The sequence below is a fragment of the Drosophila miranda genome, chromosome 5 (assembly GCF_003369915.1).
Source record: "Drosophila miranda strain MSH22 chromosome 5, D.miranda_PacBio2.1, whole genome shotgun sequence".
In the NCBI taxonomy this organism is placed as follows: domain Eukaryota; kingdom Metazoa; phylum Arthropoda; class Insecta; order Diptera; family Drosophilidae; genus Drosophila; species Drosophila miranda.
The window spans coordinates 910,776-936,402 of record NC_046678.1 but is presented as its reverse complement, the minus strand read 5'-3'; the positions used below and the strand labels follow the sequence as shown (position 1 = coordinate 936,402).

Genomic DNA, 25,627 nt, shown 5'->3' with positions numbered 1-25,627 from the left:
AAGGCGGACGGGCGGACAGACAGATACATATATCTACTTTGACGCGGCTCGATGCTGATCACGAATATATCGTATGTTTATACTTTATGGGGTTGGGAATGCTTCACATTCTCTTTGAGTATCGGGTTTAAAAACAAAATACAAAATTAAACGAAAAAAATGGCTTTTAGTTTTTTCAGTTCTAAACTAAGTAACCTTAATCTGTAAAAGGAAGTGGGGGAACAAAATTATAACTTTTGATAGCAAATTACTTGAAATGTATGATAAAATCGAACATATGCTATACAAAATGCAGTATTTTCATTATTAATAAATTAATATATTTATTACCAATGATAATTTTAAAGGTATTACAAAAATATCTTATCTTTTTATTCACATGAACAAACATACACATGTATCATATAATATACGTCTATACCATTTTCCGAGGTGATAGTCCATTATTTAGTTAAAATAATTATAGTGAACTCCCGCATTTTGTGTACTTATATTACACGGCACATATGTGGGTCGGGGAGAGCATTTCAGACAATTACGTTTTCGCGGTCTATGCTTAGACTTGGATCCATGGCAGTGCATAGCAAAACGAAGCTCCTCGGCCATTTCTGAACAAAGCGATTGATTTTCCATATGTACATTTTTTTTTGAGTTCCAACAGAACTCGAAAATGGCCACAACTACTGCAAGTGCAAGACCACATAAGAGAACAACAAACACGCCACCTAAAGGGAAAATGTCGTTCGATCATCACTTTTTGGAGTAACAATATTAAACAAACATACCAATATTTTCAACTCCCAGTGCATTAGCCTTTGATTCTTTGCTTTTGTCATCTCTGTTGCAAACGTCCCCAGTATTTTTCCACCATTTGTCATATAATATCTGAATAATGCCTTTCTCTTGCAATTCTAAAATGGCAAGTGAAATTTTATCTCTCCACGGAGAACCCTTAGGGGTCGCAATGCCATAGCCTTTCGAATCGAGAAGGCCTCCTATTTGCGTCAAATTGCAGTCACGTTGAACAGCATAATCCAGCATTGTAGATTCCATTAAAAATGCATAGTTTCCTTCCATTACACGTTTAATTCCATCTTCGTACGTTTTAACAAAGACAGCCGCCTTTCGATTCTCCATATAACGCCACATTTTTTGATATATTCCTATTTTAGAATCCTAAAAAAAACACTTTAAGTACTTATTACAAAAATAATGGAATTGAAGACAAAAACTTAATTTTAAGTAGTAGAAAGTAGAAAACTTCAGTCTGCAAGTACGGGAAACTGAGGAGGTAGACATTTTTTAAAAACCATTCATCAGAGGAGATTACAGTGTCGCCACACCCTTACGTTCAGATAGCAGGATAACATCTCCACCGCTCAACCCAACTGGTTATAGTTTCGTTACGACAACCAAACCTGCAGACAGTTAATTAACTATATGATACCCAGCTTAAATAATTATTTTATGTACAGGGTGCGCCATATTTTATGTCGCAATATAAACATTGAATGGTTGGTTAAAGTTTTACTGAATTCACGTTTCTAAAACTGGTCTCCCAAGTTCGATTCAATGTTTACATAGTGACATAAAATTTGTCTCACCCTGTATTCAAAATCGGGACAATCTGAAAATAAGTTCCCACCGTTGTTTTCGTGTACTTAACAGCTATTGTTCCGTCTTTTTATGCATGATATTATTATTTTTTTTTACTGCCAAATCTACATTGTATTTTTGTTTGTATTCGAATTATAATACTTACCCTGAAAAATGTCATTGTTGATCCACCTTCCAAAGTACCATATGAAATTTCGGTTTGATCTGCCAAATCGGAAGCACTTTCTATAGGTGAAATCATCCGCTCCACAGTCAAAAATGCAGCCAGATTAGCCGTATAAGAGGATATAATAATTAAGCAAAAAAAGAACCAACATCCGCCGACGATTCTTGTAGATGTTGCCTGAGAAAGAACAAGGGATTTTAAAGGTAAATAAAAAAAAAAAACCCATATAGCACTATGCAAAGTCATTTTTACTCCACGAACCAAACCGACTTTGCGTAATAGATTGGCTACTTTAAAAATGTTTCATGGCAAGGTTTTTTTTTGATTACTTGTGTTTTTATATTTTATTTTTATCGGTGCAGTAATTAGCCGCCGTTTATGGCATTGTTTAAATAAAAAAAAACCATTTTTTTAAATTTAAAAAATACCCTATTTCTATAAGACAAATTTGCTTTCATTCGTGGGGTAAAAAAAAAGTTCGATTTTGCTGCCAAGTGTTATTGTGTATTCCAATTTCCCCAAAATCGTTTACGTTTTTACATAATAACCAATTAAAGTAATTTTTATGAAATCATCGAGAAAATTTTTGTAAACTAAAATACCATATGTCTGCGTACAAACAGGGTTTTTTTTTTTAATTTTCACATAGAACATTTTGATATGCTATACTGTATTTAGTTTTATAATTCTGAATTATTTCATTGTAAAATAGTTAACATAGTTACCAATTGAAACATTAATTAAATATTTGAATTACTGCTTTGAAAAATATTGGTGTCCAATTTGTACGCAAAACAAGTTTGAGGTATGTATATCCCTGGATTGAAATAGTGACATATTTATATATTGTTGCTGTTATTGTTTAATTTTTAATTTATTTTTAAATTGTTGTGAAATTTTGAAATTTATCACGTACAAAAAGCGGCACTTTTTCAATCCGATTATAATTTTGTTGGTTAGTTTAACCGAACAACTGAAATGTGCTCACTTTTTATGATTTTGTCTATTTTGTTTCTTATTATGTATTTATGTATGTACATATATGTGTATATGGGGAACATGCACGAATTAAGTCATCAGAATTACAGCATAAATTAAAATAGTCAAGCCGACTAAATTAAAAGAATTTTACTTTTATGATTTCATAACATCGACTCACTTGTATAAAATAAACAGATTAAACCAATTTGCATGGTGCCTCATATGCACATTTACTTAAATATAAATCGTGGTGCATACCCTAGGATATAAATCGGAACCTTGCTGCATAAGAGCGCCGATTGCAAACCAAAAACTATTTTTTAACGTAAAGTTGTTTTGAATGCTAACTAATTCCACTGTATTATCATCCGAAGCAGCGTCGTCAACATCATTAGACGGTGCTAAGGGAAGGACGCATTGTCTTTTATTTGTCTTAGTTTCTGTTTCATTTTCAAGGCAATTATTTGTGTTATATTGTTTGCAGTTGGCATCTAAAATAATATCTTGCTCATTTACTGGCATGCCTGTCAAGTCTGATAATTCCAATTGTTCATCTGTGTGATTTGCTTTTCGAATTTTATGTAAAACATGGTCACAGGCCATTGAGCAGGCCGGTTTAGAATTTACCCATTCGATTGGTGATAATCGTGCGACTATCCAAATAGAGATTGATACAAAAATATACCCAAATGCTATATAGAACCATATTTCAATAGCAAGTGGATTCATAAACGAAAAAAACTTCGTTTGAGCTCGATCTGAAATCTGAAATACAACAATTTTTACATTAATGTGTACTATGTTAAAAACGAATCCATGGGGAAATAAGCACACAAATTTTATGCATATGGCATGTAAATAATCTTACATATTAACATAAATATGTTGTATATCTGCATATGTAATTTAATTTGATTTTTTTTATTTATACCTTTGGGTTCAGTCCTGATCCTTGTCGTAAAAATGTTCCTGTTATAAACCAAAAACTGTTTGATATGGAAAACTGATTTTCCACAATATCCGTTTCCTTGTAACATGGATGGGGGTTTTTCCACTCATATGGCGAAAATCGAGCCATCACAAATAGTGCGAAGGATACTAATATATAAGCAGCTAGCACATAAAGCCATATTTCGATTGCCAATGGGTTCATAAAGGAAAACAGCCGTGTGGGTTGACTTGTCGGCACCTATTAAATTTGGCCATATATGTGAAGTGATTATCAGGTAATTATTCTACAATGTTAAAAACTAGACATGAATTATTAGCTACATGTAATTATGTGTAAATATACACTAGCGCAATGAAAACAAAAATTTACCTTAAATAGAATTCCAATGCCCAAGTTCATAAAAGGTTTTGTAAAGTCAATAACACTTTCCCGCGCATAGTTAATTGTCATTGACGCTACCGCTAGATCAGCACGCTGAAAATTTATGAACTTATTAGATTCAAGAAACAAATTTTAGTCAATTCGTAATACTTGCCCTTTCCATTAACTCCTGAACAATTCCATTCCAAGAATTGGTCTCCGGTATATACACCCCATACATATTATCGGGGACTAACTCGATTTTATATTGAAATCCAACTTGTTGAGCAATAGCTTTAAGAAGATCAATACAAAAGCCTTCAAACTTGACATTTCCCGTAAGATTTGTATCCTCCTTTACCATAACATATGGTCGCTCCTAAAATATATGCAATGTAACTTATGCACAGACATACGTACATAATACACTATGTACAATATATTCATATATACACACGTACATATGTAAAAAAACAAACCTCTCTTGTCATAACCACTAGAGTTATATTTGCGATATTCGAGTCGTAAAATGCTGTTGGATCTGATATATTAACTCCCATATCTGATTCCCAATAACCGACCTTTTGAATTTTTTCATGCTTCAATTTTAAAATGTCAATTTTGAATTTGTTTCGACGACCTTCCACAAAATTGACATTACCAGTCAGTCCATCTATTGCAGCCTGAAAAGAAAAAAAAAACAAAAAACATACAATGATGCATTATTTGTCTTTAGATATGTATAAATATGTACATATGAATATATCTACCGTCCCGGTGTGCGTTAAAGAATATTGAGCAAATGGTTCTTTTTTTGAACAAATGTATATGGAATGCTTTCGTAGTTTTATTTTGTAACGAATGCGCAAATCCACAGGCCGACTGTTAGATTGTCAGGTTATTCACTAGAAATAGTCAGACTTGGCTCAGAATTGTTGAGAACCTCTCGTGTAGTCTCCTTTCTTCTCCATAAAGTCTCCCTGCATAGTAGAAAATACTCGCTATTTTTATATTCCCAATCCGGAAAATACGAACTGTCGAAACAAAACAACATTTTTCTGCGTAAATTATATCAACTAAATTTGACAACTAAACCGTCCGATTGTTCCGCGATATAAAGGACATAGTGGATCCAAAAAAAAACAAGAAAACAGCACTAAACAAAATAATAAGCCTTAACTAAATATGAGTTGTTAGTTCATCGTGTCTTTGTTTCTACGTAATTTTGTTTTTGTTCTGATTTTCATATGTACGTTCAAATTAAGGGACATGGTGGAAAAATTTGGAAAAATAATGATACCCTTCTTTTTCAGAATGTTATTATTATTATTAATTTAATTTGGAGCTTACTGAATTTATATAGTTATACAATGAAAGACCATCATCCCAGGTTACGTCAGAGGTGCAGGATAAGTTTTTAACCGAAATTTTTGGGCTACCATCATCCAAATAAAGAAAGTGTAATCCAGTCGCAAATGCATACACCGAATCGAACATCAGCGCAGACTCAGTCTGAAAGTATTCAGACAATTGCAATTTTTCTTTTATACACGAATTTAAACGAGTCTTTGTTTTTAACCTGTATATATGGGATTCCATTGATCATGTCCAATCCATTGTGTTGTAGCTTCTGCATTTGATCAATAACTTCCAAATATCTTTTGCTACCGACATCAACTAAACGAAACGCCGTAATATTTACGCTGTTGTATCTAAAGTCCTCTAAATCATACGTTTCCAAATCCTGTTAAATTACATTTTTATTTGATGTTTATCTTTTTATGATACAAGATACATATACATATATATATACATATACATATATACATATATACATATACATATATATATATATACATATACATATACAAATACATATATATAAATACTTACAAACGTTGTAAACATATAGTGATATCGGTGGTCATTCATTTGCAATTGTAGTATCTGAAATTTCATTAATAGTTATTCAAGTCATAGAAAATATCAGAGATGTATTGATATGTATTTTCTTCATGTTCTTATTTTCATATATACATATATATATGTACATACAATAATATTGCCATTTAGGTCTTAAAGAATTGTAGATACCTGCAACTGCAAACACAATCCGCAGCGATTGTTAAACTATCATTGTTTTTTAAATAAGATGGCAAAACAAAATATTGGAAAAATACAACGTTTCAAATCATATTTTTTTATTAGCCTATCTGAATTATTATTTTTTTAATTTGTATTACTGCAGCGAAGAAAACTGATAAGTTATAGAGTTCGGAACCTTATACGGGTCAAAAAAATAAATCTTAAAACAAGGCGATATTTAATCTTATTAAACTTTGGTTGTTTTTCCGAAAATATTTTAATATTTTTCTTCATAGATACCTACAATTTGATCCCACTTGGATTACTGTTTGTGAATTTTTGCAATGTATAAAATCATTCAAAATTCCCCAAATAGCACTGTAGTGCTACATGTACATGTACATATGTATATATGTATGTATGTTTAAATCAAATCACAAATATTTTTCGTACGGATCTGAAAAATGTTTTTATATTCGATGGACTTGTGTCAACTATTATTTTGTAAATTTCCTTTTGGCGAATGGCGCGTAAAACTTGACGGTAGGTCTCCGGACTAGCTTGCCTTATATACATTTCGGTTTTCATCTCATTCGAGGAGTGCATCAAATTAAAAAGTCCTAAATAAAAAATTTCAATGTTAAACTGTAGCACTTAAAATATAGTACAAATTACCATAATCTTCTTCGTAAATTATGGCGACTTTTGTCCAATTTAGGTATACCATTAAGTCCCTATATGCTAATGTTAGAACATTGTGAGATGGATATAAATTGACTGAAAACTCTTTGGAATTCATTTCAAGGTCAATGCGAACTTCTATGTGGGGAATGTCATACGCTTCGCATATAGATTGTACATGACCAGCAAGCAATGGGTCTGTTGGACCAAAAATCGCTTGAACTCCAGCCTCCAATTGTCGGCAAACCTTTTTTGTTGTCCGAAAAGAGTCATCGCGCGGAACATATTCAATGTCATATATAAGTTGAGTGTTGGGTAAAAGAGACTTTTCCCTGTTGATGCGGTATATTGCGTACTTAAATGCAGATTCGATACTGCTCTCGCGTTCATCTTCTGTAAATATTGCACCTTTGGCAATGCAGATAGCAAAAATATTAATTGATGGTTCATTCACGTGATAGCGTTATAAATGTGAGGTGTAACGTACCTAATCGAATTACTGGTGGTAGAGCATTGGCAATGAAAACCATTGATAATAATATATATACAAAACATAGTCTGGTAAAATTACTGTCGTTGATTTTCGTTTCGTTAATAACTATTTCCCGTTTGTATCGTTGTCGTACCTTACAAAAGCAATAAAACATGATTTGCAAATTGTGTCTTACATTGCAGTCATAACATGAATCTGAACCACATGGAAATGGAAGTAGAACAGACTGCAATTAAAAAAAAATCATTGCTTTTTATATTACCATCATTCGAATCGATTAACTTTGTTTTGGTGTTATTTCTTTATCATTTAAAACTTTATTGATTTCACGTAAATACAACACGATAAATTTATCAACAAAAATACATAAATAAAAGTCAGTTTTTGGCCACAAGCTCAATGTTTTTCACCCCCACATTTGTGCGCCTGCCGCCTGTCCTCTGAAGCGCGTGCGTCAAATTTGAAACCTCTGCTGAGGTTCTGGCAAAGTAAAAAAAAGCTAGATTCAAAAAAACAAATATGCTAAAATGGCTATAACTGAAGTAACCGGTACAAATTCATATCTATAAACTTTTAGAAAAATTTACGTTTTAAACAAATTTAACTGTACAACAGAATGAAAACTATAATACGAGACAAAAATTAAATGGTAAGCATAGATGAGTGGAACACATTGCGCATTATACTTATAATTAATAAAATACCCTAAAATGTTAAAAAAAAAACCTCTCGTAGGATTTTTTATTCGTGTCCATAAATTAAAAGAGCCGGAGATACATTCATATATGAGCTTTTTACAAATTTTAATGTTTCTTCAAATGGTTTGGTTATATTTTAAGAGCTTAGTTCTTTGGTGGCATTAATTCCCAACAAAATATGCTCAAATCATTAAAGATGCTCAAAGAAGACTAAAGGTACGAATATTTTACCAAATCATCGGTTATTTTTCGCACGCAGCACATTGTCTATGGAAAGTGGATAACAAATGATAAATGCAGCCGGTTCTTGTCGAATGAGATACATTATACATTTACAGCTAAAACAAGCTGGAAGTATTTCTAAGAAACGCTTATTTGCTTATATAAACATTTATAAAATTTTATGGAAAAAATTTATAAGCAATTCCACTTTTAAGGAGCTGGAACTTCATTCTTCATTTATACCAGATACTCAGTCAGTTTGGCTCACCTCCGCCAGAGGACGCACACATTGCACTACGAAGAGTGTGTTAGAGAGAGACAGAAAATGAGTAAGCGCGTGGACGGCGTGGCGTAGCAGCTGAAAATGGACTTGTTTCTTCTGGCTATAATAATAATCCGATCAGATCCAGATTCGTCAACCTGGTAGATATGGTCGTTTCCTATAACTCTGAGTTTTTAGTTTTCTCTTCAAAACTGTGGATGCTGTACGGAAGAGGACGGGGCGAAATTTTGAAATGCAGTTGTATTGTCACAGGTTGCTCTGATCAAGAATATGAATATGTATGAACTTTATAGGGTCGATAGCACTTCCTTCTGGCTTCTATACACTTTGAGTATCAGGTATAAAAATATTAAAATCATCTAAGCTTAGGGAATAGCTCGTCTATTCAAAATCGGTGTAGTTGCTGTTATTTTCCCAAAAGATCATATGGAACAGTAGTTTGAAATTATAAACTTTCGGAATTATGTATATATAACAGCCAAATGCTAAGTGACTCTGTCCTAGAGTTTGTCTATAGGCGCCTTAACTAGAGAGGGTCGGGTGGTGTGTTCTTGTCAAGACCATACCGGTAATTTTAAAGGTTAACAGCTACCAAAAATTTAAGTTATGTCACAAAAGTCGACTAACACGCACACCAACACTAAAAAATAGACGAAGGGAGTGAAAGAAAGAGCTCTGAGTGAAAGACTTGGTCAGAAATAACTATTCGCCTGACACAACGGCGACTTTTTAACGTTATCCTATTTATAAGAAAGTGTGATCTGGAGCAGCACTAGAAAACCCAGAAATGAGAGAGATAATAGCGAGGGGAACACCTTCTAGTATGCATAAATCTGCAGTTGTAAGACATCTCCAAAAGACATTGTAAGACATCTACGTAAGGAACAAGTTGGTGGGTAACGACCAGAAAATGTGCCGGCTACTTAAACAAAGCAACAAGCTCAGTTTAAAAAACGAGGGGGAACGTTGTGAGTTGCTGCGGACACCGCAACTCTACGGTTATACCCGATACTAAGTCAGTATGGCTCTCCTCCGGCAGACGCCGCTAATATTAAACGACACGACAAAGAGTGCGTGCGAGAGAGACAGAAAATCAGTCTGAGCGTGACGTCGGGCGCTGCGTAGCCACTGCAAATTGATTTGTTCCTATTGGCTATAAAAATGATCTGATCTGATCCAGATTCAGCAATCTGATAGATATGGTCATTATCTATGATTCTGCGTTTTTAGTTTTCTCGAATGTGCAATATTGTGGATGCACCAGATTTTCGTCTTTTGTGTGAGCGGAAGGGGGTGGGGCGAAATTTTGAGATACACGTTTTATAGTAAGATCTAACAGGAGTGCGGATACCAAATTTGGTTACTCTAGCCTTAATAGTCTCTGAGATTTTTGAATATCCCCAGATTTTCGTCCTTTGCGGGGGCGGAAGGGGGTGTGGCGAAATTTTGAAACAAACTCGTCTCGGTCCGATATATTAGGAGTGTGGATACCAAATTTGGTTGCTCTAGCTTTTGTAGTCTCTGAGATCTAGGCGCTAATGTTTGACTCTAAGCAAAGCCGCCAATGCTACGTGTGTGTTAGAGAGAGATAGAGCGAGAAAAAATGAAATTGTTTTCTTGATGCTGGCTATAATAATAATACGATCCAATTCAGATTCCGCAGTCTTAAAGATATGGTCATTCTCTACAACTCTACGTTTTTGGTTTTCTCATATCCTTAAAATTGAGGATGCCACAGATTTTCGTCCTTTGTGGGGGCGGAAGTGGGCGGGGCGAAGTTTTGAAATATTTTTGTAGCAGTGACATATCACAGAAGTCTGGATCCAAAACATCGTTGCTCTAGCTCTTATAGTCTTTGATGACAGACGGACAGACGGACAGACGGACGGACGGACAGACAGACAGGGCTCAATCGACTCGGCTATTGATGCTGATCAAAAATATATATACTTTATGGGGTCGGAAACGATTCCTTCTGGACGTTACACACATCCACTTTTACCACAAATCTAATATACCCCAATACTCATTTTGAGTATCGGGTATAATAAAGTCATGAATTCCAGTCTACCTGCCCAACAGGTTGATCTAAGAGAACCATAGAAAATCTGGACAGATAATTGAATAATTGACAGATCATTTTTCGACCTTGATGACACGAATTTTTTGTTTTTTTTATTATTTTTTATTTATTCTAAATCGTTGTAATTTTTCTGTGACTGTTGTATAAGTTTCTCTAACAGTAACAGCAAACAACATAATTTGTATCAGTGATATTATTTTATAATCAAAAATACAAAATACAATCCTAATTATTAAAAAAAATTAATATATTTAATTTAAAAAAACTAAATCTAGAGTGCGTGCGGGAGAGGCAGCAAACGTGTCAGTGCGTGTCGTCGGCGCTACTTAGCCACTGCAAATTGATTTGTTCCTTTTAGCTATACAAATTATCTGATCTAATCCAGATTCGAAACTGTGGTAGATATGGTCATTCTCTATGATTGTGGGTATTTAATTTTCTCGTACCTTCAAGTAGTGGATGCCACAAACTTTCGTCCTTTGCGGAGGCGGAAGGTTGTGGGGCGAAATTTTAGAATACACTTTTGCAGGTTCGATATCTCAGGAGTGTGGATACCAAATTTGGCTGCTCTAGATCTTATAGTCTCTGAGATTTAGGCGCTCACTTTTAGCAATAGGCAAAGGCAACCTGTGTGTTAGAGAGAGGCAGAGCTAGAGAGAACAAAATTGTTTTCTTCATTCTGTCTATTAAATTGATACGATCTGGTTCAGATTCTGCAGTCTAGAAGATATTGTCATTCTCTACGATTCTGCGTTTTAGTTTCGCGAATATTTTTAGAGGGGTCACTAAAGCTTCCATCTGGACTTTACACACATCCATTTTCACCACAAATCTAATATATACCCCTATAAAAACTAGAGACTGATTCAGTTCGGGGCGGATTACAGAAAAAGAGCAAGTTTTAATAGCCGGTTCAATAAGGATAATTCCAGGAAACACAATCTATTTTGTGTGTTTTTTTGACCGGTCACATAATAAAAGGTGGGTCAAAAATATTTTATGGTAGATTTATGATGTGGGTCTGCCGATTTTTTATTTATATTTTTTATTTATTTATTTATTTTTATTTTATTTGTATAAATCAACTGTTTGCCCTAGTGACTGTTTGGCAATACAATTTTCTCTCAAGTTTCTTTTTCGTCTGAAGCTAAGCCAGTGTTTAAAATAAGGTTGGCTTCTAGAAATGTACATATGTATGTATATATGTATGTAATTACATCAGACTGCCACAACAGCGAAGTTGCGGTTACCTTTCTAGTATATGTAACCTGTAGTATATATGTACATATTCATGTGTTGTATAATATAATTTTATTCTGGGGATTGGACGCGCCATTAGTAGTTTGACTATCGAGCGAAAATGAGTGAAAATGTAAAAGTTGTGGTGCGCTGTCGACCTATGAACCGAAAAGAAAATGAAAGTAAATGTGAAGTAAGTTCAGTTAAATAATATTAATTCTAACAAAACTTTTAAAGTAAATGCAGACCCAAAATTATTATGGATTTTTTTATTGAATCTTATTAATTACATTACTAATTTTTTATTATTTAGGTATTTACAATACATATGTATGTATGTACATATGTATGCATGTAAAATACACAAAAGACGAAAAAACAGGAATAGGTGTTAAAAAAACAAAAAAAAAAATCAATACAGAAAAAATATGTATGATATCAACCTTAAGTAGTTGTAAATCAATATATTGAAAAATCGGTTTTGGACTGACAAGTTTTGAAACAAGCCTTCGCCAGCCTCTTTCGGCGTTGAAAAAACGTTGACCACTCAAATTTTTTGAAACAAAAATAATTCAATAGATTTCAGGAAATGTCTGCAAGGAAGATGATTCCTTGATTCCAAAGTATGGGTGGATAAAAAAATGTGTTGAGTGGTTCTATGTCTGAGAGCTCGGATTGTGGTAGTAAAGTACAATCCGTATTTGAAGATTGGTTTGCCTCAATTCTCTAAAATCTTCCGCTCAAAAAATGGTTGTGTACCAGTCAGAATTGTTCATCCCACTTTTTTCTATCGAAAAAGTTAACTTTTTTGCTTTTGACAATATTCAAAAAAAAAAAAGATTTGCCTTGAAAACTTTTTTGGCATTTGATTCGCTTCTACTTAAACAATCATACCGTCAATTGTGGCTCTGTTTCCGGTGAAAGTTAAGAAGTTCATGATTCAACACCAGTTAAAATGATAAAAAAAATTGCTTAAGTAACCGTGGCTGTATTTGATTACAATTTTTTCGTATTAATTGACGAGAGCTTTTTTTTGCGCGACTGTAAAATTATTCTGTATCACAGAAGAGGATACATGATTCAAGATTGTTCTTGACGGTCAACTGTCAACTGTTCATGCAATAGTGGTCCTCATAATGCCGAAAGACGCCTTCACATCATGGTATGACGATACATATGTATACCACTATACTCTTTAAGCTCTAAAATGAAAAAAACTGAGTGTGTATAGGCAGAATGAAGAAAGACAAAATTTTTACCGAGCTAATTGAAAAAATTTAATTTATACACATTTTATTATTTATTTGGTTTTCTACAGAACATTGTTGAAATTAATGAATACGCAATATCTGTGCTAAATCCGTCAGCCCGTAATAGTCAAAAAAAAATGTTCACCTTCGATAGTGTGTACGACATGATCTCAAAAACTGAAGTTATTTATAACGAAATGTGCTATTCTTTAGTGGAGAGCACGTTAGATGGATACAATGGCACTATATTTGCCTATGGCCAGACTGGATGTGGTAAAACACATACGATGCAGGTAACGGAATTTTATTTTGTTGTTGCTGAAGTAATAATTTTGTATCTCGTTAAAAGGGCGATGGTAGCGCTAAAGATGGTTATAATTGCGGAATAATACCCAGATGCTTTGAACATATTTTTGAAACAATATCTATGGCCACTAATATTAGGTATTTGGCTTTAGTAAGTTATTTGGAAATTTACAATGAAAATATTCGAGATTTATTGTCTGATTCTACGGGTATTATGAATCATCCGCTCAAAGAAATGCCAGGCGTGGGAGTGACAGTGCCAACTTTAACTACACAACCAGTAATCAATGCAAAACAATGCTATTATTGGCTCAAATTAGGCAACAAAAACCGTGTTACAGCTACTACTCTAATGAATGAACAAAGCTCCCGCTCGCACACTATATTTACAATAAGTTTGGAGCAATTTCAAGGACCTTCTTCCTCATCAGTATCGAGTATTCCATCGGGGGATATAATGGGAGGAATTCGTCGCGGAAAATTAAGTTTGGTTGATTTGGCAGGTTCTGAAAGACAGCGTAAGACTGGAGCTCAGGGTTCGCGATTTAAAGAGGCTACAAAAATTAATTTGTCGCTTTCTGCTTTGGGAAACGTAATTTCATCATTGGTCGATAGTAAATCAAAACATGTACCATATAGGGATTCAAAACTTACACGACTGCTGCAGGTAAATACACAAAATAAATAAAAACATAGCGCATGTAATTTTTTTATTATATAATATAATATATATATACACATATATAGGACTCTTTAGGAGGCAATACAAAAACTCTCATGATATCATGTATTTCACCAGCAGACTCAAACTACGACGAGACTCTATCCACACTGCGTTACGCTAGCAGGGCAAAGAATATTTCAAATAAACCAAAAATTAACGAAGATCCAAAAGATGCTCAACTTCGTCAGTATCAAAGTGAAATATTACATTTAAAAAGAATGCTCGAAGAATCCGAACAAAAAATATTCCGTAGAAAAGATGAAGATAACAATATAATACAATTATCTCATATAAATTCTGATTTGCAAAGTCCAAGTGCAGACTTGGACATTGCCAATATGAATTTCCCGACACCAAAACCTGAAATAGACTACCTATCTGAGCTAAATAAACCAAAGGTTTCCGAATCAAGTGATGAGCTGCAACTACAAGCACGAAATCGTATCGATTTTATTAAACGCACATTGATTGGAGGTGAACGTGCTAATGATTTGCAGCTAAGGGAACGGCATCGAGTACGAAAAATAGCAGCACAACGCCACTTGAGCGCCATTGCCAACGCATTAAGTAGAGTCGAAAGCGAGGATCGAGACCTTTTACAAGGTCATTATGCCAGTATTACACAGGAAATAAACATAAAAAATGAGCATATTAGAATCTGCAGACAAAAAATTAAAATGCTTGAAAGAGAAGTTGCTGATTTAAACTCCGAGTTTCAACTAGATCGAGAGGACTATTTAGATGAAATTCGAAATCTCGGACGTAATATAAAATTTTTTCAACAATTATTTAGTAAAGTTCAACCTATTCTTCGAAGAAACGGAAAAAATTGGTAACAATCCACATTTTTGGTATACAACATAACACATAAATTAATTTTCTACTAGGTGTCCCACCGTTATTTTAGAAAATTCATTTTGGAATGATGATCTTAAAGTTTGGAGGATTCCGGACACAGATACCTTAAAGCTGCCAGCGGCTCATCTGATACCTGATTTTCAGCGAATCAATAGCTCAGGAATAGGGGATATTAAAAACTCAAAATATATTGAAAAAAACACCAATATCGCCAGTGTGGAAAATGACGAAAAGGTAACAATGTTCACAATGGTATGCTTATACATATATACAAATGAACATATGTATATATGTACATATGTAGGTGCTTTATACTAAAATATATACACTATAAATTGTTCCTTTTATTTTGCTTTTGTTTACTTCGTTATCTAAAAATACTTCATACTATTTTATAGCTATGTATTAATCATTTTTGTTTTATGAAGGACTCGGACAACTCAGACATAGCCAAAGAAACGTATAATGTAAATATACTTCAAAATTACTTTCGGTCAACCCGTCAAAAAAATAAGGACTATGAACCCAGTACAAATCGGACTAAGAAGTTTTATGCTGAAACAGGTATTTAAATAACCGGTTTAATTTTATGGTTTTTTTTTGTGTTCTATTTACAAGGTGTGCCATCTTTCAGTACAGTATGTGAACATTGTATATACCCATTTATACATAAAATTTCGTTGCTCTAGCTGTTAGTCTTTGAGAACTAGGCGCTCATAGGGACGGACAGACAGACAGGGCTCAATGGACTCGACTATTGATGCTGATCCAGAATATATATACTTTATGGGGTCGGAAACGATTCGGAGTCGGACGTTACACACATCCATTTAATCAAGCGTTCTGGGTGGCTAGTCAATATCGCCTCTTTTTAACAGACGTGCTGGGAATTTTCGTTGACCTGTTTGGAATATTTAGCCGTATTCCAAATGACGTGGATGATCTTTCCTCAAAATTTGTTGTGTTAATTGCCCTTTATACGGAAAAAAAGTTCGACGCCAAACGACGAATAGTCTTGTCAGTCCCTGTTTGTCGCAATACTTTTGCGATATACGCGTTGAATTAGAACAATTTAACGACTATTTTCGATGCTTCACTATTTCAGCGGGTTCTTTTGGTGTAAAGCTATCCATGGCTAAAATTTTAATGAATTGAAGTTTCGAAAACATCTATGTTGAAATCTATCGATTGGTAAATGACAAAGCTATTCGATGTTTACATACCGTACTAAAAATACACATATTTCATTAATTACTTAATTAATGTAATTTAAGATTAAGTTTAAGGCTAAGGTTATAAGAATACATCAGAAATTAATCTGTAATCCGTTCTACTCTTTTCACAGATATTATATCAACCAAAACTAACATTCCTATGGCAACTCATCTTAAAAAACTTGTGTATCCTGTAAAAGGGACAACAGATCACCCTGATCTTTCAAAAATTGATAACCTCTTGGGACAGGAAAAAATAATAAATGAAGAAATTTCTCTTTAAATTGTAAATATGACTACTTGTCATTTCTTGTCACAGATAATCAAAATTTACATTAATTTATGCGGCTGTTGCTAAGTTTTAAGCATTGGAAATCAACCTCAAACATTCTTTACCTTACATAATTCGAAATAAAATAGTCAAAAAAGTTAATTCATTCATGTAGTTCATATATACCCGATACTTAGTCAGTATGGCTCTCCTTCGGTAGACGCCGCTAATATTAAACGACACGACAAAGAGTGCGTGCGAAAGATACAGAAAATTATTCTGAGCGTGTTGTCGGGCGCTGCGTGGCCACTGCATATTGATTTGTTCCTTTTGGTTATAAAAATGATCTGATCTGATCTAGACTCAGCAATCTGATAGATATGGTCATTCTCTATGATTTTAGTTTTCTCGTATCTTCAATATTGTGGATGTCACAGATTTTCGTTTTTTGCGGGAGCGGTTGGCAAAATTTTGATAGAAACTTGTCAAGGTCCGATATCACAGGAGTATGGATCACAAATTTGGTTGCTCTAGCTCTTATAGTCTCTGAGATCTGGGAACTCACTTTTTGCAATTGGCAAAGCCGACCATAAAACCTGTGTGTTAGAGAGAGATAGAGCGAGAGAGAATGAAATTGTTTTCTTGATTCTGGCTATAATAATGATACGATCTGGTTCAGATTCTGCAGTCTAGAAGATATAGTCATTCTCTACGATTCTGGGTTTTTCCTTCTTGACGTTACACACATCCACTTTCACCACAAATGTTATATACCCCTATACTCATTTTGAGTATCGGGTATACAAATATTTGTTTATAATAATCACATTTATCGAAATTGTGTCAATTCAAGTGAATAATTTGAAAATTCTTGGCTTTTTGGCCATTTAACATTCATTTCATTTAGCTAAAGTCTAAATATAATTAAATAAATGTTGTTTTCTTACAAGAATGTGCCGAAAGTCTTATTGTACAGAGGAATAAGCCCGAATGGCTCTTAGTCTGAAAAAAGAAGGCCAATCTATTCTGGCCATTACCAAATAAATGAAAATATCTCATAATTTTGTAAAATGCTTTAAGAATGAAAACCTAGTAAAGAAAATTGCGTAAGGCCACAGTAAACAATCATAACACTTGACCACTACATACTTCTCTTTGAGGAATGTGAATCCATTTAAGTCGTCAAACGCTATTGGAGCAGAAATTGGACTAGAAGATAGTGCTCCAACGATCCGTAGACGGCTACAACAAGCCAACCTTTCAGGGAGAATACAAAGAAATAGCCATGAGGCAAACTGTTTCTAAAGATCATACAAATTTGCATTCGCTGGAGAGAAAAAGTGGAGAAAATTTAAAAATAAATTTATTAGGGTCACAATCGGTCCCAATGTAGGAATGTAGGAAGCCTTAAAGGAAAGGAATTTGATCCATGTTTCACAAAAAAAAAAAAATTTGCGTATAAAAAATTTCTTTACCAAACACGTCTGATTGCATTGATAGTTCACAAAACCAACATTTCTATTGCAAAAATGTAGTCCCCTTAAATTTCCACAACAAAGGGAATTCCCCTAAATTTTTTCTATCTACAATTGATCTGACCAGCAAATGCTGTTACATATGTATGTATGTATACGCAAAAAAGGAAAAAGAAACAAATATGTATGTACATATTCTCTTTACATATTACATATTTACATATTCTCTTTCTTGTTTTTGTTAGGTTTCTAGCTGTTTGAGAGCTGTGTGTTTTTATCTATTTGCGTTATGTTATTTTGAACCGTGTTAAATGGAATAAAATCGATTAAAATTTAAAATTTTCGGGTGTTGCCACTTTTGAATCATATGAAACATGAGAATATATGATATGAAACTACTGCAGGTACATATATCTATGTAGATATAATCAGCCAGGCATCGTTTTTCACATTCACAAAAATTTTCCGATTTACTTTTGAATACGCATAAATTGGGGCTCCCGTTTTCGCATTCCGCAAGATTTATTCGTTTTCAAAACGAAAACTTTTTCGTTGACGAAATGAAAATTAAACGGCTTTTTATACAACGAAACGAACCTTAAGTGCAAAAGGAAAAAAATAGATGACTTATTGATGCATTGACATCAACTTGTCACCTATATCAGGGAAATTTCACTTTTTCTTTCTTTCTAAATAAATAACCTTAAATTTGGCTTGAAAAAAAATAGCCAAGGCAACAACAATTTTCCTTTTGGTGCAAACAGCAAAATATGTGAAAACTGGACAACCTTAAAACGAAACGTTTTGGCTAAGAACGTAATCCGCAAAAGTAAATGAAAAACGGAGCCTGGCTGAATATAAAAATTAGTCGCTGAAAATGTTGCTAGGGCACCGGCTTGGCTGCGTTTTTCAAAACATGAAATCATTTGAATTTTGAATCAAAACAGAAACGCGTAGGCGTTTAATAAATATACCTGTTTTTTTTGTTTGGAATTTTTTAATTGTGTAAGTAATTTTTATTGTTTTTAATGCATTTTTAAATTCAAGAAGGATACGAAATATACGGAAAGAAACTACTTAAGAACAAAAAACTGCCCCTCGACATGCTCTCCATTGAACCCATCTAACCTGTGGCATTTGATTTCCAGAAATCCCGATCTTGAAATTAATGAAGAGATACATAATCAAGCTTTAATATTGATCAAAGACAAGTGTAACCTCATATGCGGTAGTTTATTACACAGGTTAGGAATGCCAGCGCCAAATCGTGGAATGAATGACGCATTTAATCGAGAATTGGAACGGGGAGGAATGGAATTTTGCTGTTCAAGAAAATGTACCCCTGTTGAATCCTCAACATTATGATACATTAATGAAAGCAATTAATGATGGAAATGGTGGTTTATATTTCCTTTATGCCCCTGGTGGAATTGGTAAGAAATTCATGTCAATGGTTTTAGCCACTGCTCGTTCGAGATCCTATATTGCAGTTACAGTTGCTTCTTCAGGAAAAGCAGCCACATTGTTAGGATACCGTACGGCTTATTTAGCATTAAAATTACCGTTATATCTTCAAAATATTCGGGAACCTATATGTAATATTGCAAAAAATCGGCATAGTTTTGTCAGCATCGAAAATCATAAACGTGCATTAGAAGCACTTAACCGAACATTGGGGATTTCCGCCAAACACTGCCATTACAAACCAACGCCTACCGGCGAAATACAGGCGCAATTGTCAGATTTGATACATCTTCTTTCTGTGAAAATTTAGTTAGGGTTGGCCACAACCGAACCATGGCCACGGGCAAATCTTTTCCAATACTCGTTTTTTTTATCTTGCTAAGTCTTGCACTGAAAACTGAAACAAAACTCAAATGATTCGAACGCGTTAGTCCCCTTTTGGCAAATGAGCATGCCATCTTCCCACTTTCCCAATCGAGTTACTAGAAGCTTTCTATATTAAGCCAGCTACATTTTTAATAGATTTGTATACAATTATTATTTTTTTTACCTTTCTTAAGGTTGTCTAGAGAAAATTTTGTTGAGAAGCATTTTACTTTTATTTTCATCCATGTATGTTTGGGAAAGATTCTTACATACTATATTATAAACATAATCTTACAATACATATATTCTATTCATACCATTTAAAAATATACAAACTTGTTAGTCTGCATACACTACAAAGGGAACATTGTTTTCTGAAACATTATCTCGCAATTCTACCTTAATATAATTTGTTGAATTTCTTTCATCACTAGGACTGTTTGAATCGTTGTTCGAACAAGTACTGTGGCGCATAGTACCTGTGTTCCTCCTAAAAAATAACAATTTAGTTAGATGTATATTTCCCCCATTTTTTTAAAATTAATTTTGAAATTTAAGAAAGCACTTACTTTGCTTTTGCATGAGTTAATATGTGTGATTTTAAATTTGTGGACTGAGCAAATTTTTTATTGCAGGAATCAAAGGGGCAAACAAATGGCCTGTCTCCGGTGTGTATTCTTACGTGTGTCCTAAAAATTAAAAATATGTTTTGATATTATCATAGTTAAATTGTTTAAAATCTTCCTGGGACTAATAACCTTAAGTTAAAATCAAGGGAAAAACGTTTTCCACATCCTTCAAAAGTACACTGAAATGGTTTTTCTCCGGTGTGAACGAGCTGGTGTCTTTTTAGTTTAGAACTTTCTACAAAAGCTTTTCCGCACTCTGCACAAACATGCACACGAGGACCATGCGTATGTAAATGTTTGCGCATTGCAGACGAGTCTCTGAAATTTTTATGACATCCTTTATGGGGGCATGCTATTTTTTTATCGTTTGGATAAGCCACCAAGTCATGGGAATTGTTCAGTTCCAGATAAGGGGTTGTGACTGAAGCTCCTAAGAAATGAATTAATAATTGTCATGTTAGAATAACTTTGTATGGTATACATATTAGTGGTTTTTACCCAAGTTTTCATTATATGGTTGTTGAGGTGGAGTTGACGATCTATCTGATTGTAGACTTCCTTGCAGAACAAGACCAAAAGGCAGTGTTCCTACCGAATGTGAATCGCAATCATTATCATTATCTAATAATCTGTGACTTTCAATTGTAATAGCGCTAGACCGATTTATAGCCTGGGCACTTATAATGGAATTTGTTAACAAAGGTTGAGTTTCACAACTGGACATTGATTTGGTGAGGCTTTTAACGGAAGGATTCTTTACTTGCGCAGGAAGCTTTTTCTCCTTTGGTAACTGTCCTGTTAACGGAACAGCATTTAACTGCCGCTGCATTTGCAATTCTTGATGGAACAACAGCTGTTGCCGTAACATAGTTTCCTCGTGTCCAAAGTCTAATTCAGTTTCATGGCTCTGTGAAATGACCATTGCCCCATCAGATGAGTTATCTTTTTCTTTCATAAAATCCGTTTCGCCAATATTTTGCTCAGACCCAGAGTACTCGTCATCGGATGTTCCAGATGCCCACATAGTTACACTGAATTCCCCTTCCATAGTTTTAATTTGAACTAGTTTTTGTTCCCAGCGTCTCGACTTTCCAGATGATATAAGCCCAATTGTTTCGGAAGTTTCAGTAATGCGGCTGCCAATATCAGACTCTTTTATTTCTCTTACATTGTTTTGAAGGCAATTTACCAACGCCTTTGAAATTTCGTGCTCTTCGGAGCAATCGATGTTCTTAAAACTGTTTTCCGCCATTTCAAAGTTTGTCAAATAGTTCTTGGCATTCTTCTTTCTACAAATAAATATAAAACGTTTTAGACAAAATTTACGCAACAGAACATATATTTTTATGTATTGTATGTGAACATCATATGTATGTACATACGACTTAAACGACTTTTCTTACATTTTAGATGGGCAAACGTTCTCCGATGCTTTCAGTAACTGTTTTCCATGCATACTTGTATTCATTACGTTTTCACTAAACTGAGTTTCCGACTGAAGGAACGAATCAAACATTTTATTTCTTTGTTCATTTATTTGACCGCTGCTGGAAATGCCGTCCGGAATAAAAACGGCTTCAAACAAAAAACATATATGTGTAAATTGTACATATGTTAGAACATTTGAAAATTAAAAGCAGTCTACAAAACTCACCATTGTTGATATTAATTTTTTGAATGTCATCAGGCTTTGTTATATCTTCATCGTATTGTTCATTTTGTACTAGTATTCCATAACGTTCGTATTCCATGTCAACGGAGTTTGTATCCATTATACACTTTTTGTACTTCACAGGACGTACCAAATCATTTCTCACATGCGTACATACACCAATGCAGGAATATGTATGTGTTAGGTTATTATATATAATTTTATTTCCTGAGTTTTATTCCCTTAGTAAATTTCCGAAATTTATGTATGTAGACCGTTTTATTTTTCAGAATCTGAAAAAGTATCCTGATGCATTGTAAGTTTTAGTGGAAAACTCAAGTGTTAAAATGCATATACATATATAAATACAAAATTTGAATAACGTAGAATGTTTATGACTATATACATACATATGTACGTCCCAACAACGGCATGCGTAAACAACACAACTATATAGACAGAGGTATGGATTTTTAATGCATGTTTTTAATAAAGTTATCGATTAATGTTGTAGTTAAAAAATAACAATTCAGCAATATGACAAATAGTCTTAACAGGACAACGAAATCCAGAAAATAACAAGCACCACACCACTGATATTATTTTTGTGGCACCTATGTTTAGACACTTAAATAGATAGATAAATACATAATTGCGAATGTACGAATAAACATGCACTTATGTATAATATTTGAGTTACCAAATATATTTTCTTTAATTTATTCGTTTCCAAAAATAATTTAAAAAGAAATTAAAAGACATGTATAACCGATAAACACCGATCGACCACTTTCCAAAATGTAAGGTTTAAAATTCTAGGGATGAACAATAATTTGATTTTTTAAACAAATATTTTTAGGCTTAAATACATATTTAAATTAAATCACAAAATATTATGACATGGCATAAGTTGTTTATACATATTTTAATAAATAAATTACTTACTTACTCAGTAATCAAATATGTGTAAGCAAAAAATATTCAGGGTACTTATGTAACAGTTTAAGAACTAATATTTTGTGATGCAATATGTTCCCTATCGGAGAATATAACTTGTTAATGAAAAGCTCATTGTATTGCGTTTATATACAGACCTCATGATATTCCCGGCGTTTGTGCGTTTAAAGTACTAAATAGAAACACACGAAGAAAGTAATCAATGAAGCTTGAATGAAGAAATATACCACTTGAAATATTTTCATTCTTAAACCTAATATTGGTTTAATTAAATTGAAATTCGAAAAAATCTTTTACGCAATGTATTTTAAACCAGCACTATATTAGCATTGTCTGAGCTAATTTTGATAGACTATTATATATTTTAGCACACTATCAGAATTTTGCAGAATGTAATAGCAGTGTGTGTTACCGTTAGGATGGAGTTTTGCGCAGAGCTCGTGCTAAGATCGGATTTGGTAAAGCGTAGTCGCATTGCTCATTAAATATCACATGCAAACAAATTGACTCTTCTTTCGTTTGTTTAGACATTGGCTTTCGTCGTTTATTGTTATATCACGATTTCTGGGTACTTATAAATCAGCAGTTTAAGGGGCTGGGTTCTGTGTTTCTCCGTTGGTGTATAAGTGTGCGCCGGTATCCGTGCGTGTCGAAATGGTCGAGACCTCCTCTGCGGAATCTCCACCCATAGCGGACTTTCTTTGAGTACCAATAATGTTTATTAAACAAATTTTTCCAACCAAACGCCCCTCCTGAATTTCAAAAGTAGCGTTATCACCTTTCACCAGGCTGCCGCCAGACTCTCCGCGCACATGCACGTTTCAAGATGCATGCGTTGGCTCATGGAGTAGGCGCTGAGCTAGTTGGTGGCTGGGTGGCGCGTACGGCCTTACGGGGAACAGTGGGAATTTTTTACAGATGTGAAACTCCGATTCACACTGGCACCATCCGTCAAAAACAAGTCCATTGAATTTGCGCGGAAAATTTTTTAATTTTTTTCTTATAATGGATGATGAAGATGTAGCAATTATTTCGGCTGTGGTTCAACAGCAAAATATGCGAACAGCCCGATAGCAGCAGTAGTTCTGGTGACTAATCAGTCAGCAGTACAGATACGATCTGCAATCGCAAAATATTGTGTATTGTGTAATTAGAAACTTATTTATTACTATTTTTCAGCACTTCCAATAAATCATTCAGGAATTCTTTTGCGTGTTGATGAGATCCTCGACCATCGTTTAAAACGTGTAAACAAATTATGCATAGCAAATCTTGACCCGATCAGATCTCTGCTTCGGGTACCTCCAAAAAAAAAAAAAAAAAACTACATAGGTGTTTGGGATGAAAAATAGATGTTGGCCGATGCGCAGACCTAACCGATAAAATCCCCCGGGATGGGCTCAGTGTGCAGAGCCTATTATTTTTTTTGTAATATTTGGTGGCATAGAAAATACCGACTAAATTCTAGTATTTTTAGTGTAGTACTATTTTTTATTTTGACAGTCCACTGCCTCACTACATAAATTGCTTACACGTCAATTGAAATAGAAAAAAAAGAAACACATTTTACTTAGTACAAAATTTATCGCTGCTTAAGCAATAAATAAATAATATGGGGTTGACTATATCTAGCCTCTTGACACGTCTTTTTGGCAAAAAGCAAATGCGTATTCTAATGGGTATGTTTAAAAAGTTGTGAATTGTTCTAGGTTCTAGTCATGAAAATTATCTATACTCTTTTTTTTATGATTTTTGTTTAATTATGCGCATTAAACGCTATTTTCGAACGCAGTTGGCTTAGATGCAGCTGGAAAGACGACCATTCTTTACAAACTTAAGCTGGGAGAAATTGTGACAACCATTCCTACCATCGGTTTCAATGTAGAAACCGTGGAATATAAAAACATATGTTTTACCGTTTGGGATGTCGGTGGTCAAGATAAAATTCGACCATTGTGGCGCCACTACTTTCAAAATACGCAAGGTTTAATTTTTGTTGTGGATTCCAACGACCGTGATCGTATCGATGAGGCCGAAAAGGAACTTCAGAATATGGTATTTTCCTTTCCTAGTCAAATTTTCAATAGCTAACGAATGCACTAACAAAATGTATATTTCCATTCAAGCTCCAAGAAGATGAACTTAAAGATGCTGTGCTCTTAGTTTTTGCTAATAAACAAGATCTACCGAAAGCAATGACTGCTGCCGAGCTCACAGACAAGTTGCGACTGAACCAATTAAGAAACCGTCATGTACATATTTTTTATGTTTAGCATGCGTATAGTATTAATACCCCTTTTCCCCTTTCTAGTGGTTTATTCAAGCAACTTGTGCCACACAAGGGCATGGACTATATGAAGGACTTGATTGGCTTTCGGCTGAATTGGCGAAAAAATGAATCGTTTGAAGAACCTAAAGTGTAACATTGGAATTCGATTTGTTCTACGCTGAAAATAATTGATTAGATCCTTAATAAATATGTATATGTATATAAAATCGGTTTTAAATTCTAGAATAAGATAGTATAAGAGCATATTAAAGGGGGATCATTTTCATTAGATTTTCTACCTCAATATTTCACTAGCAGCAGTAAGAAGTTATC

At 34.0% G+C, this 25,627-nt stretch overlaps 4 protein-coding genes and 1 long non-coding RNA gene across 21 annotated transcripts; 3 read left to right on the top strand and 2 right to left on the bottom strand.

The window, feature by feature from the left end:
- Nucleotides 1-325: 325 nt before the first annotated feature.
- On the bottom strand, nucleotides 326-7,760 carry LOC108164497 (glutamate receptor ionotropic, kainate 2). 7 transcript variants are annotated; one of them, XM_033394418.1, is made up of 15 exons: nucleotides 7,598-7,760; nucleotides 7,330-7,530; nucleotides 6,837-7,250; nucleotides 6,615-6,781; nucleotides 5,970-6,023; nucleotides 5,656-5,820; nucleotides 5,427-5,588; nucleotides 4,556-4,759; nucleotides 4,252-4,455; nucleotides 4,086-4,190; nucleotides 3,696-3,953; nucleotides 3,023-3,529; nucleotides 1,763-1,960; nucleotides 786-1,176; nucleotides 326-725 (listed from the first exon to the last, which is right to left on the bottom strand). In XM_033394418.1, exons 2-15 carry the CDS (start codon nucleotides 7,487-7,489, stop codon nucleotides 448-450), a joined length of 3,267 nt encoding a protein of 1,088 aa, XP_033250309.1. In that variant the 5' UTR covers nucleotides 7,490-7,530; nucleotides 7,598-7,760; the 3' UTR covers nucleotides 326-447. The 7 variants fall into 7 exon arrangements, with proteins under 7 accessions (XP_033250309.1, XP_033250310.1, XP_033250308.1 ...); XM_033394419.1 differs by having other exon boundaries at nucleotides 7,330-7,468; XM_033394417.1 differs by lacking the exon at nucleotides 7,598-7,760 and having other exon boundaries at nucleotides 7,330-7,576.
- A 4,158-nt stretch (nucleotides 7,761-11,918) lies between these two features.
- On the top strand, nucleotides 11,919-16,645 carry LOC108164498 (osmotic avoidance abnormal protein 3). 8 transcript variants are annotated; one of them, XM_033394394.1, is made up of 7 exons: nucleotides 11,934-12,053; nucleotides 13,179-13,403; nucleotides 13,460-14,083; nucleotides 14,164-14,972; nucleotides 15,028-15,232; nucleotides 15,397-15,562; nucleotides 16,344-16,645. In XM_033394394.1, exons 1-7 carry the CDS (start codon nucleotides 11,982-11,984, stop codon nucleotides 16,493-16,495), a joined length of 2,253 nt encoding a protein of 750 aa, XP_033250285.1. In that variant the 5' UTR covers nucleotides 11,934-11,981; the 3' UTR covers nucleotides 16,496-16,645. The 8 variants fall into 8 exon arrangements, with proteins under 8 accessions (XP_017155758.1, XP_033250285.1, XP_017155756.1 ...); XM_017300264.2 differs by having other exon boundaries at nucleotides 11,936-12,053; nucleotides 15,427-15,562; XM_033394395.1 differs by having other exon boundaries at nucleotides 11,970-12,053; nucleotides 13,324-13,403.
- A 1,954-nt stretch (nucleotides 16,646-18,599) lies between these two features.
- LOC117189250 lies at nucleotides 18,600-20,148 on the top strand. The gene is made up of 3 exons (XR_004473326.1): nucleotides 18,600-18,963; nucleotides 19,107-19,391; nucleotides 19,449-20,148. It is a non-coding gene; the product is annotated as an uncharacterized LOC117189250 (long non-coding RNA).
- On the bottom strand, nucleotides 19,998-22,889 carry LOC108164437 (polycomb protein PHO). Of its 4 annotated transcripts, none has more exons than XM_017300136.2 (7): nucleotides 22,769-22,889; nucleotides 22,072-22,374; nucleotides 21,821-21,992; nucleotides 20,916-21,706; nucleotides 20,547-20,847; nucleotides 20,358-20,477; nucleotides 19,998-20,278 (listed from the first exon to the last, which is right to left on the bottom strand). In XM_017300136.2, the coding sequence occupies exons 2-7, from the start codon at nucleotides 22,187-22,189 to the stop codon at nucleotides 20,128-20,130; spliced, it is 1,653 nt and encodes a 550-aa protein (XP_017155625.1). In that variant the 5' UTR covers nucleotides 22,190-22,374; nucleotides 22,769-22,889; the 3' UTR covers nucleotides 19,998-20,127. The 4 variants fall into 4 exon arrangements, with proteins under 4 accessions (XP_017155625.1, XP_017155628.1, XP_017155624.1 ...); XM_017300139.2 differs by having other exon boundaries at nucleotides 22,072-22,361; XM_017300135.2 differs by lacking the exon at nucleotides 22,769-22,889 and adding an exon at nucleotides 22,479-22,699.
- A 1,642-nt stretch (nucleotides 22,890-24,531) lies between these two features.
- On the top strand, nucleotides 24,532-25,521 carry LOC108164439 (ADP-ribosylation factor 2). The gene is made up of 4 exons (XM_017300140.2): nucleotides 24,532-24,704; nucleotides 24,818-25,080; nucleotides 25,152-25,277; nucleotides 25,337-25,521. The coding sequence occupies exons 1-4, from the start codon at nucleotides 24,638-24,640 to the stop codon at nucleotides 25,421-25,423; spliced, it is 543 nt and encodes a 180-aa protein (XP_017155629.1). The 5' UTR covers nucleotides 24,532-24,637; the 3' UTR covers nucleotides 25,424-25,521.
- Nucleotides 25,522-25,627: the final 106 nt, after the last annotated feature.

Excerpts from the sequence above, each read along its gene's own strand:
- LOC108164497 (XM_033394418.1), bottom strand. The coding sequence starts at position 7,489 with ATGTTTTATTGCTTTTGTAAGGTACGACAACGATACAAACGGGAAATA. Across the intron at positions 1,961-3,022 it reads GTTCCGATTTATATCCTAGG|GCAACATCTACAAGAATCGT; the intron begins GTATGCACCACG and ends GTTCTTTCTCAG. Across the intron at positions 1,177-1,762 it reads CAACAATGACATTTTTCAGG|GATTCTAAAATAGGAATATA; the intron begins GTAAGTATTATA and ends TGTTTTTTTTAG.
- LOC108164498 (XM_033394394.1), top strand. The coding sequence starts at position 11,982 with ATGAGTGAAAATGTAAAAGTTGTGGTGCGCTGTCGACCTATGAACCGA. Across the intron at positions 12,054-13,178 it reads AAAATGAAAGTAAATGTGAA|AACATTGTTGAAATTAATGA; the intron begins GTAAGTTCAGTT and ends GGTTTTCTACAG. Across the intron at positions 14,084-14,163 it reads AACTTACACGACTGCTGCAG|GACTCTTTAGGAGGCAATAC; the intron begins GTAAATACACAA and ends ACACATATATAG.
- LOC108164437 (XM_017300136.2), bottom strand. The coding sequence starts at position 22,189 with ATGGATACAAACTCCGTTGACATGGAATACGAACGTTATGGAATACTA. Across the intron at positions 21,993-22,071 it reads AAAAATTAATATCAACAATG|CCGTTTTTATTCCGGACGGC; the intron begins GTGAGTTTTGTA and ends TTTTGTTTGAAG. Across the intron at positions 21,707-21,820 it reads AACGTTTGCCCATCTAAAAT|AAAGAAGAATGCCAAGAACT; the intron begins GTAAGAAAAGTC and ends ATTTATTTGTAG.
- LOC108164439 (XM_017300140.2), top strand. The coding sequence starts at position 24,638 with ATGGGGTTGACTATATCTAGCCTCTTGACACGTCTTTTTGGCAAAAAG. Across the intron at positions 24,705-24,817 it reads GCAAATGCGTATTCTAATGG|TTGGCTTAGATGCAGCTGGA; the intron begins GTATGTTTAAAA and ends TTTCGAACGCAG. Across the intron at positions 25,278-25,336 it reads ACCAATTAAGAAACCGTCAT|TGGTTTATTCAAGCAACTTG; the intron begins GTACATATTTTT and ends TCCCCTTTCTAG.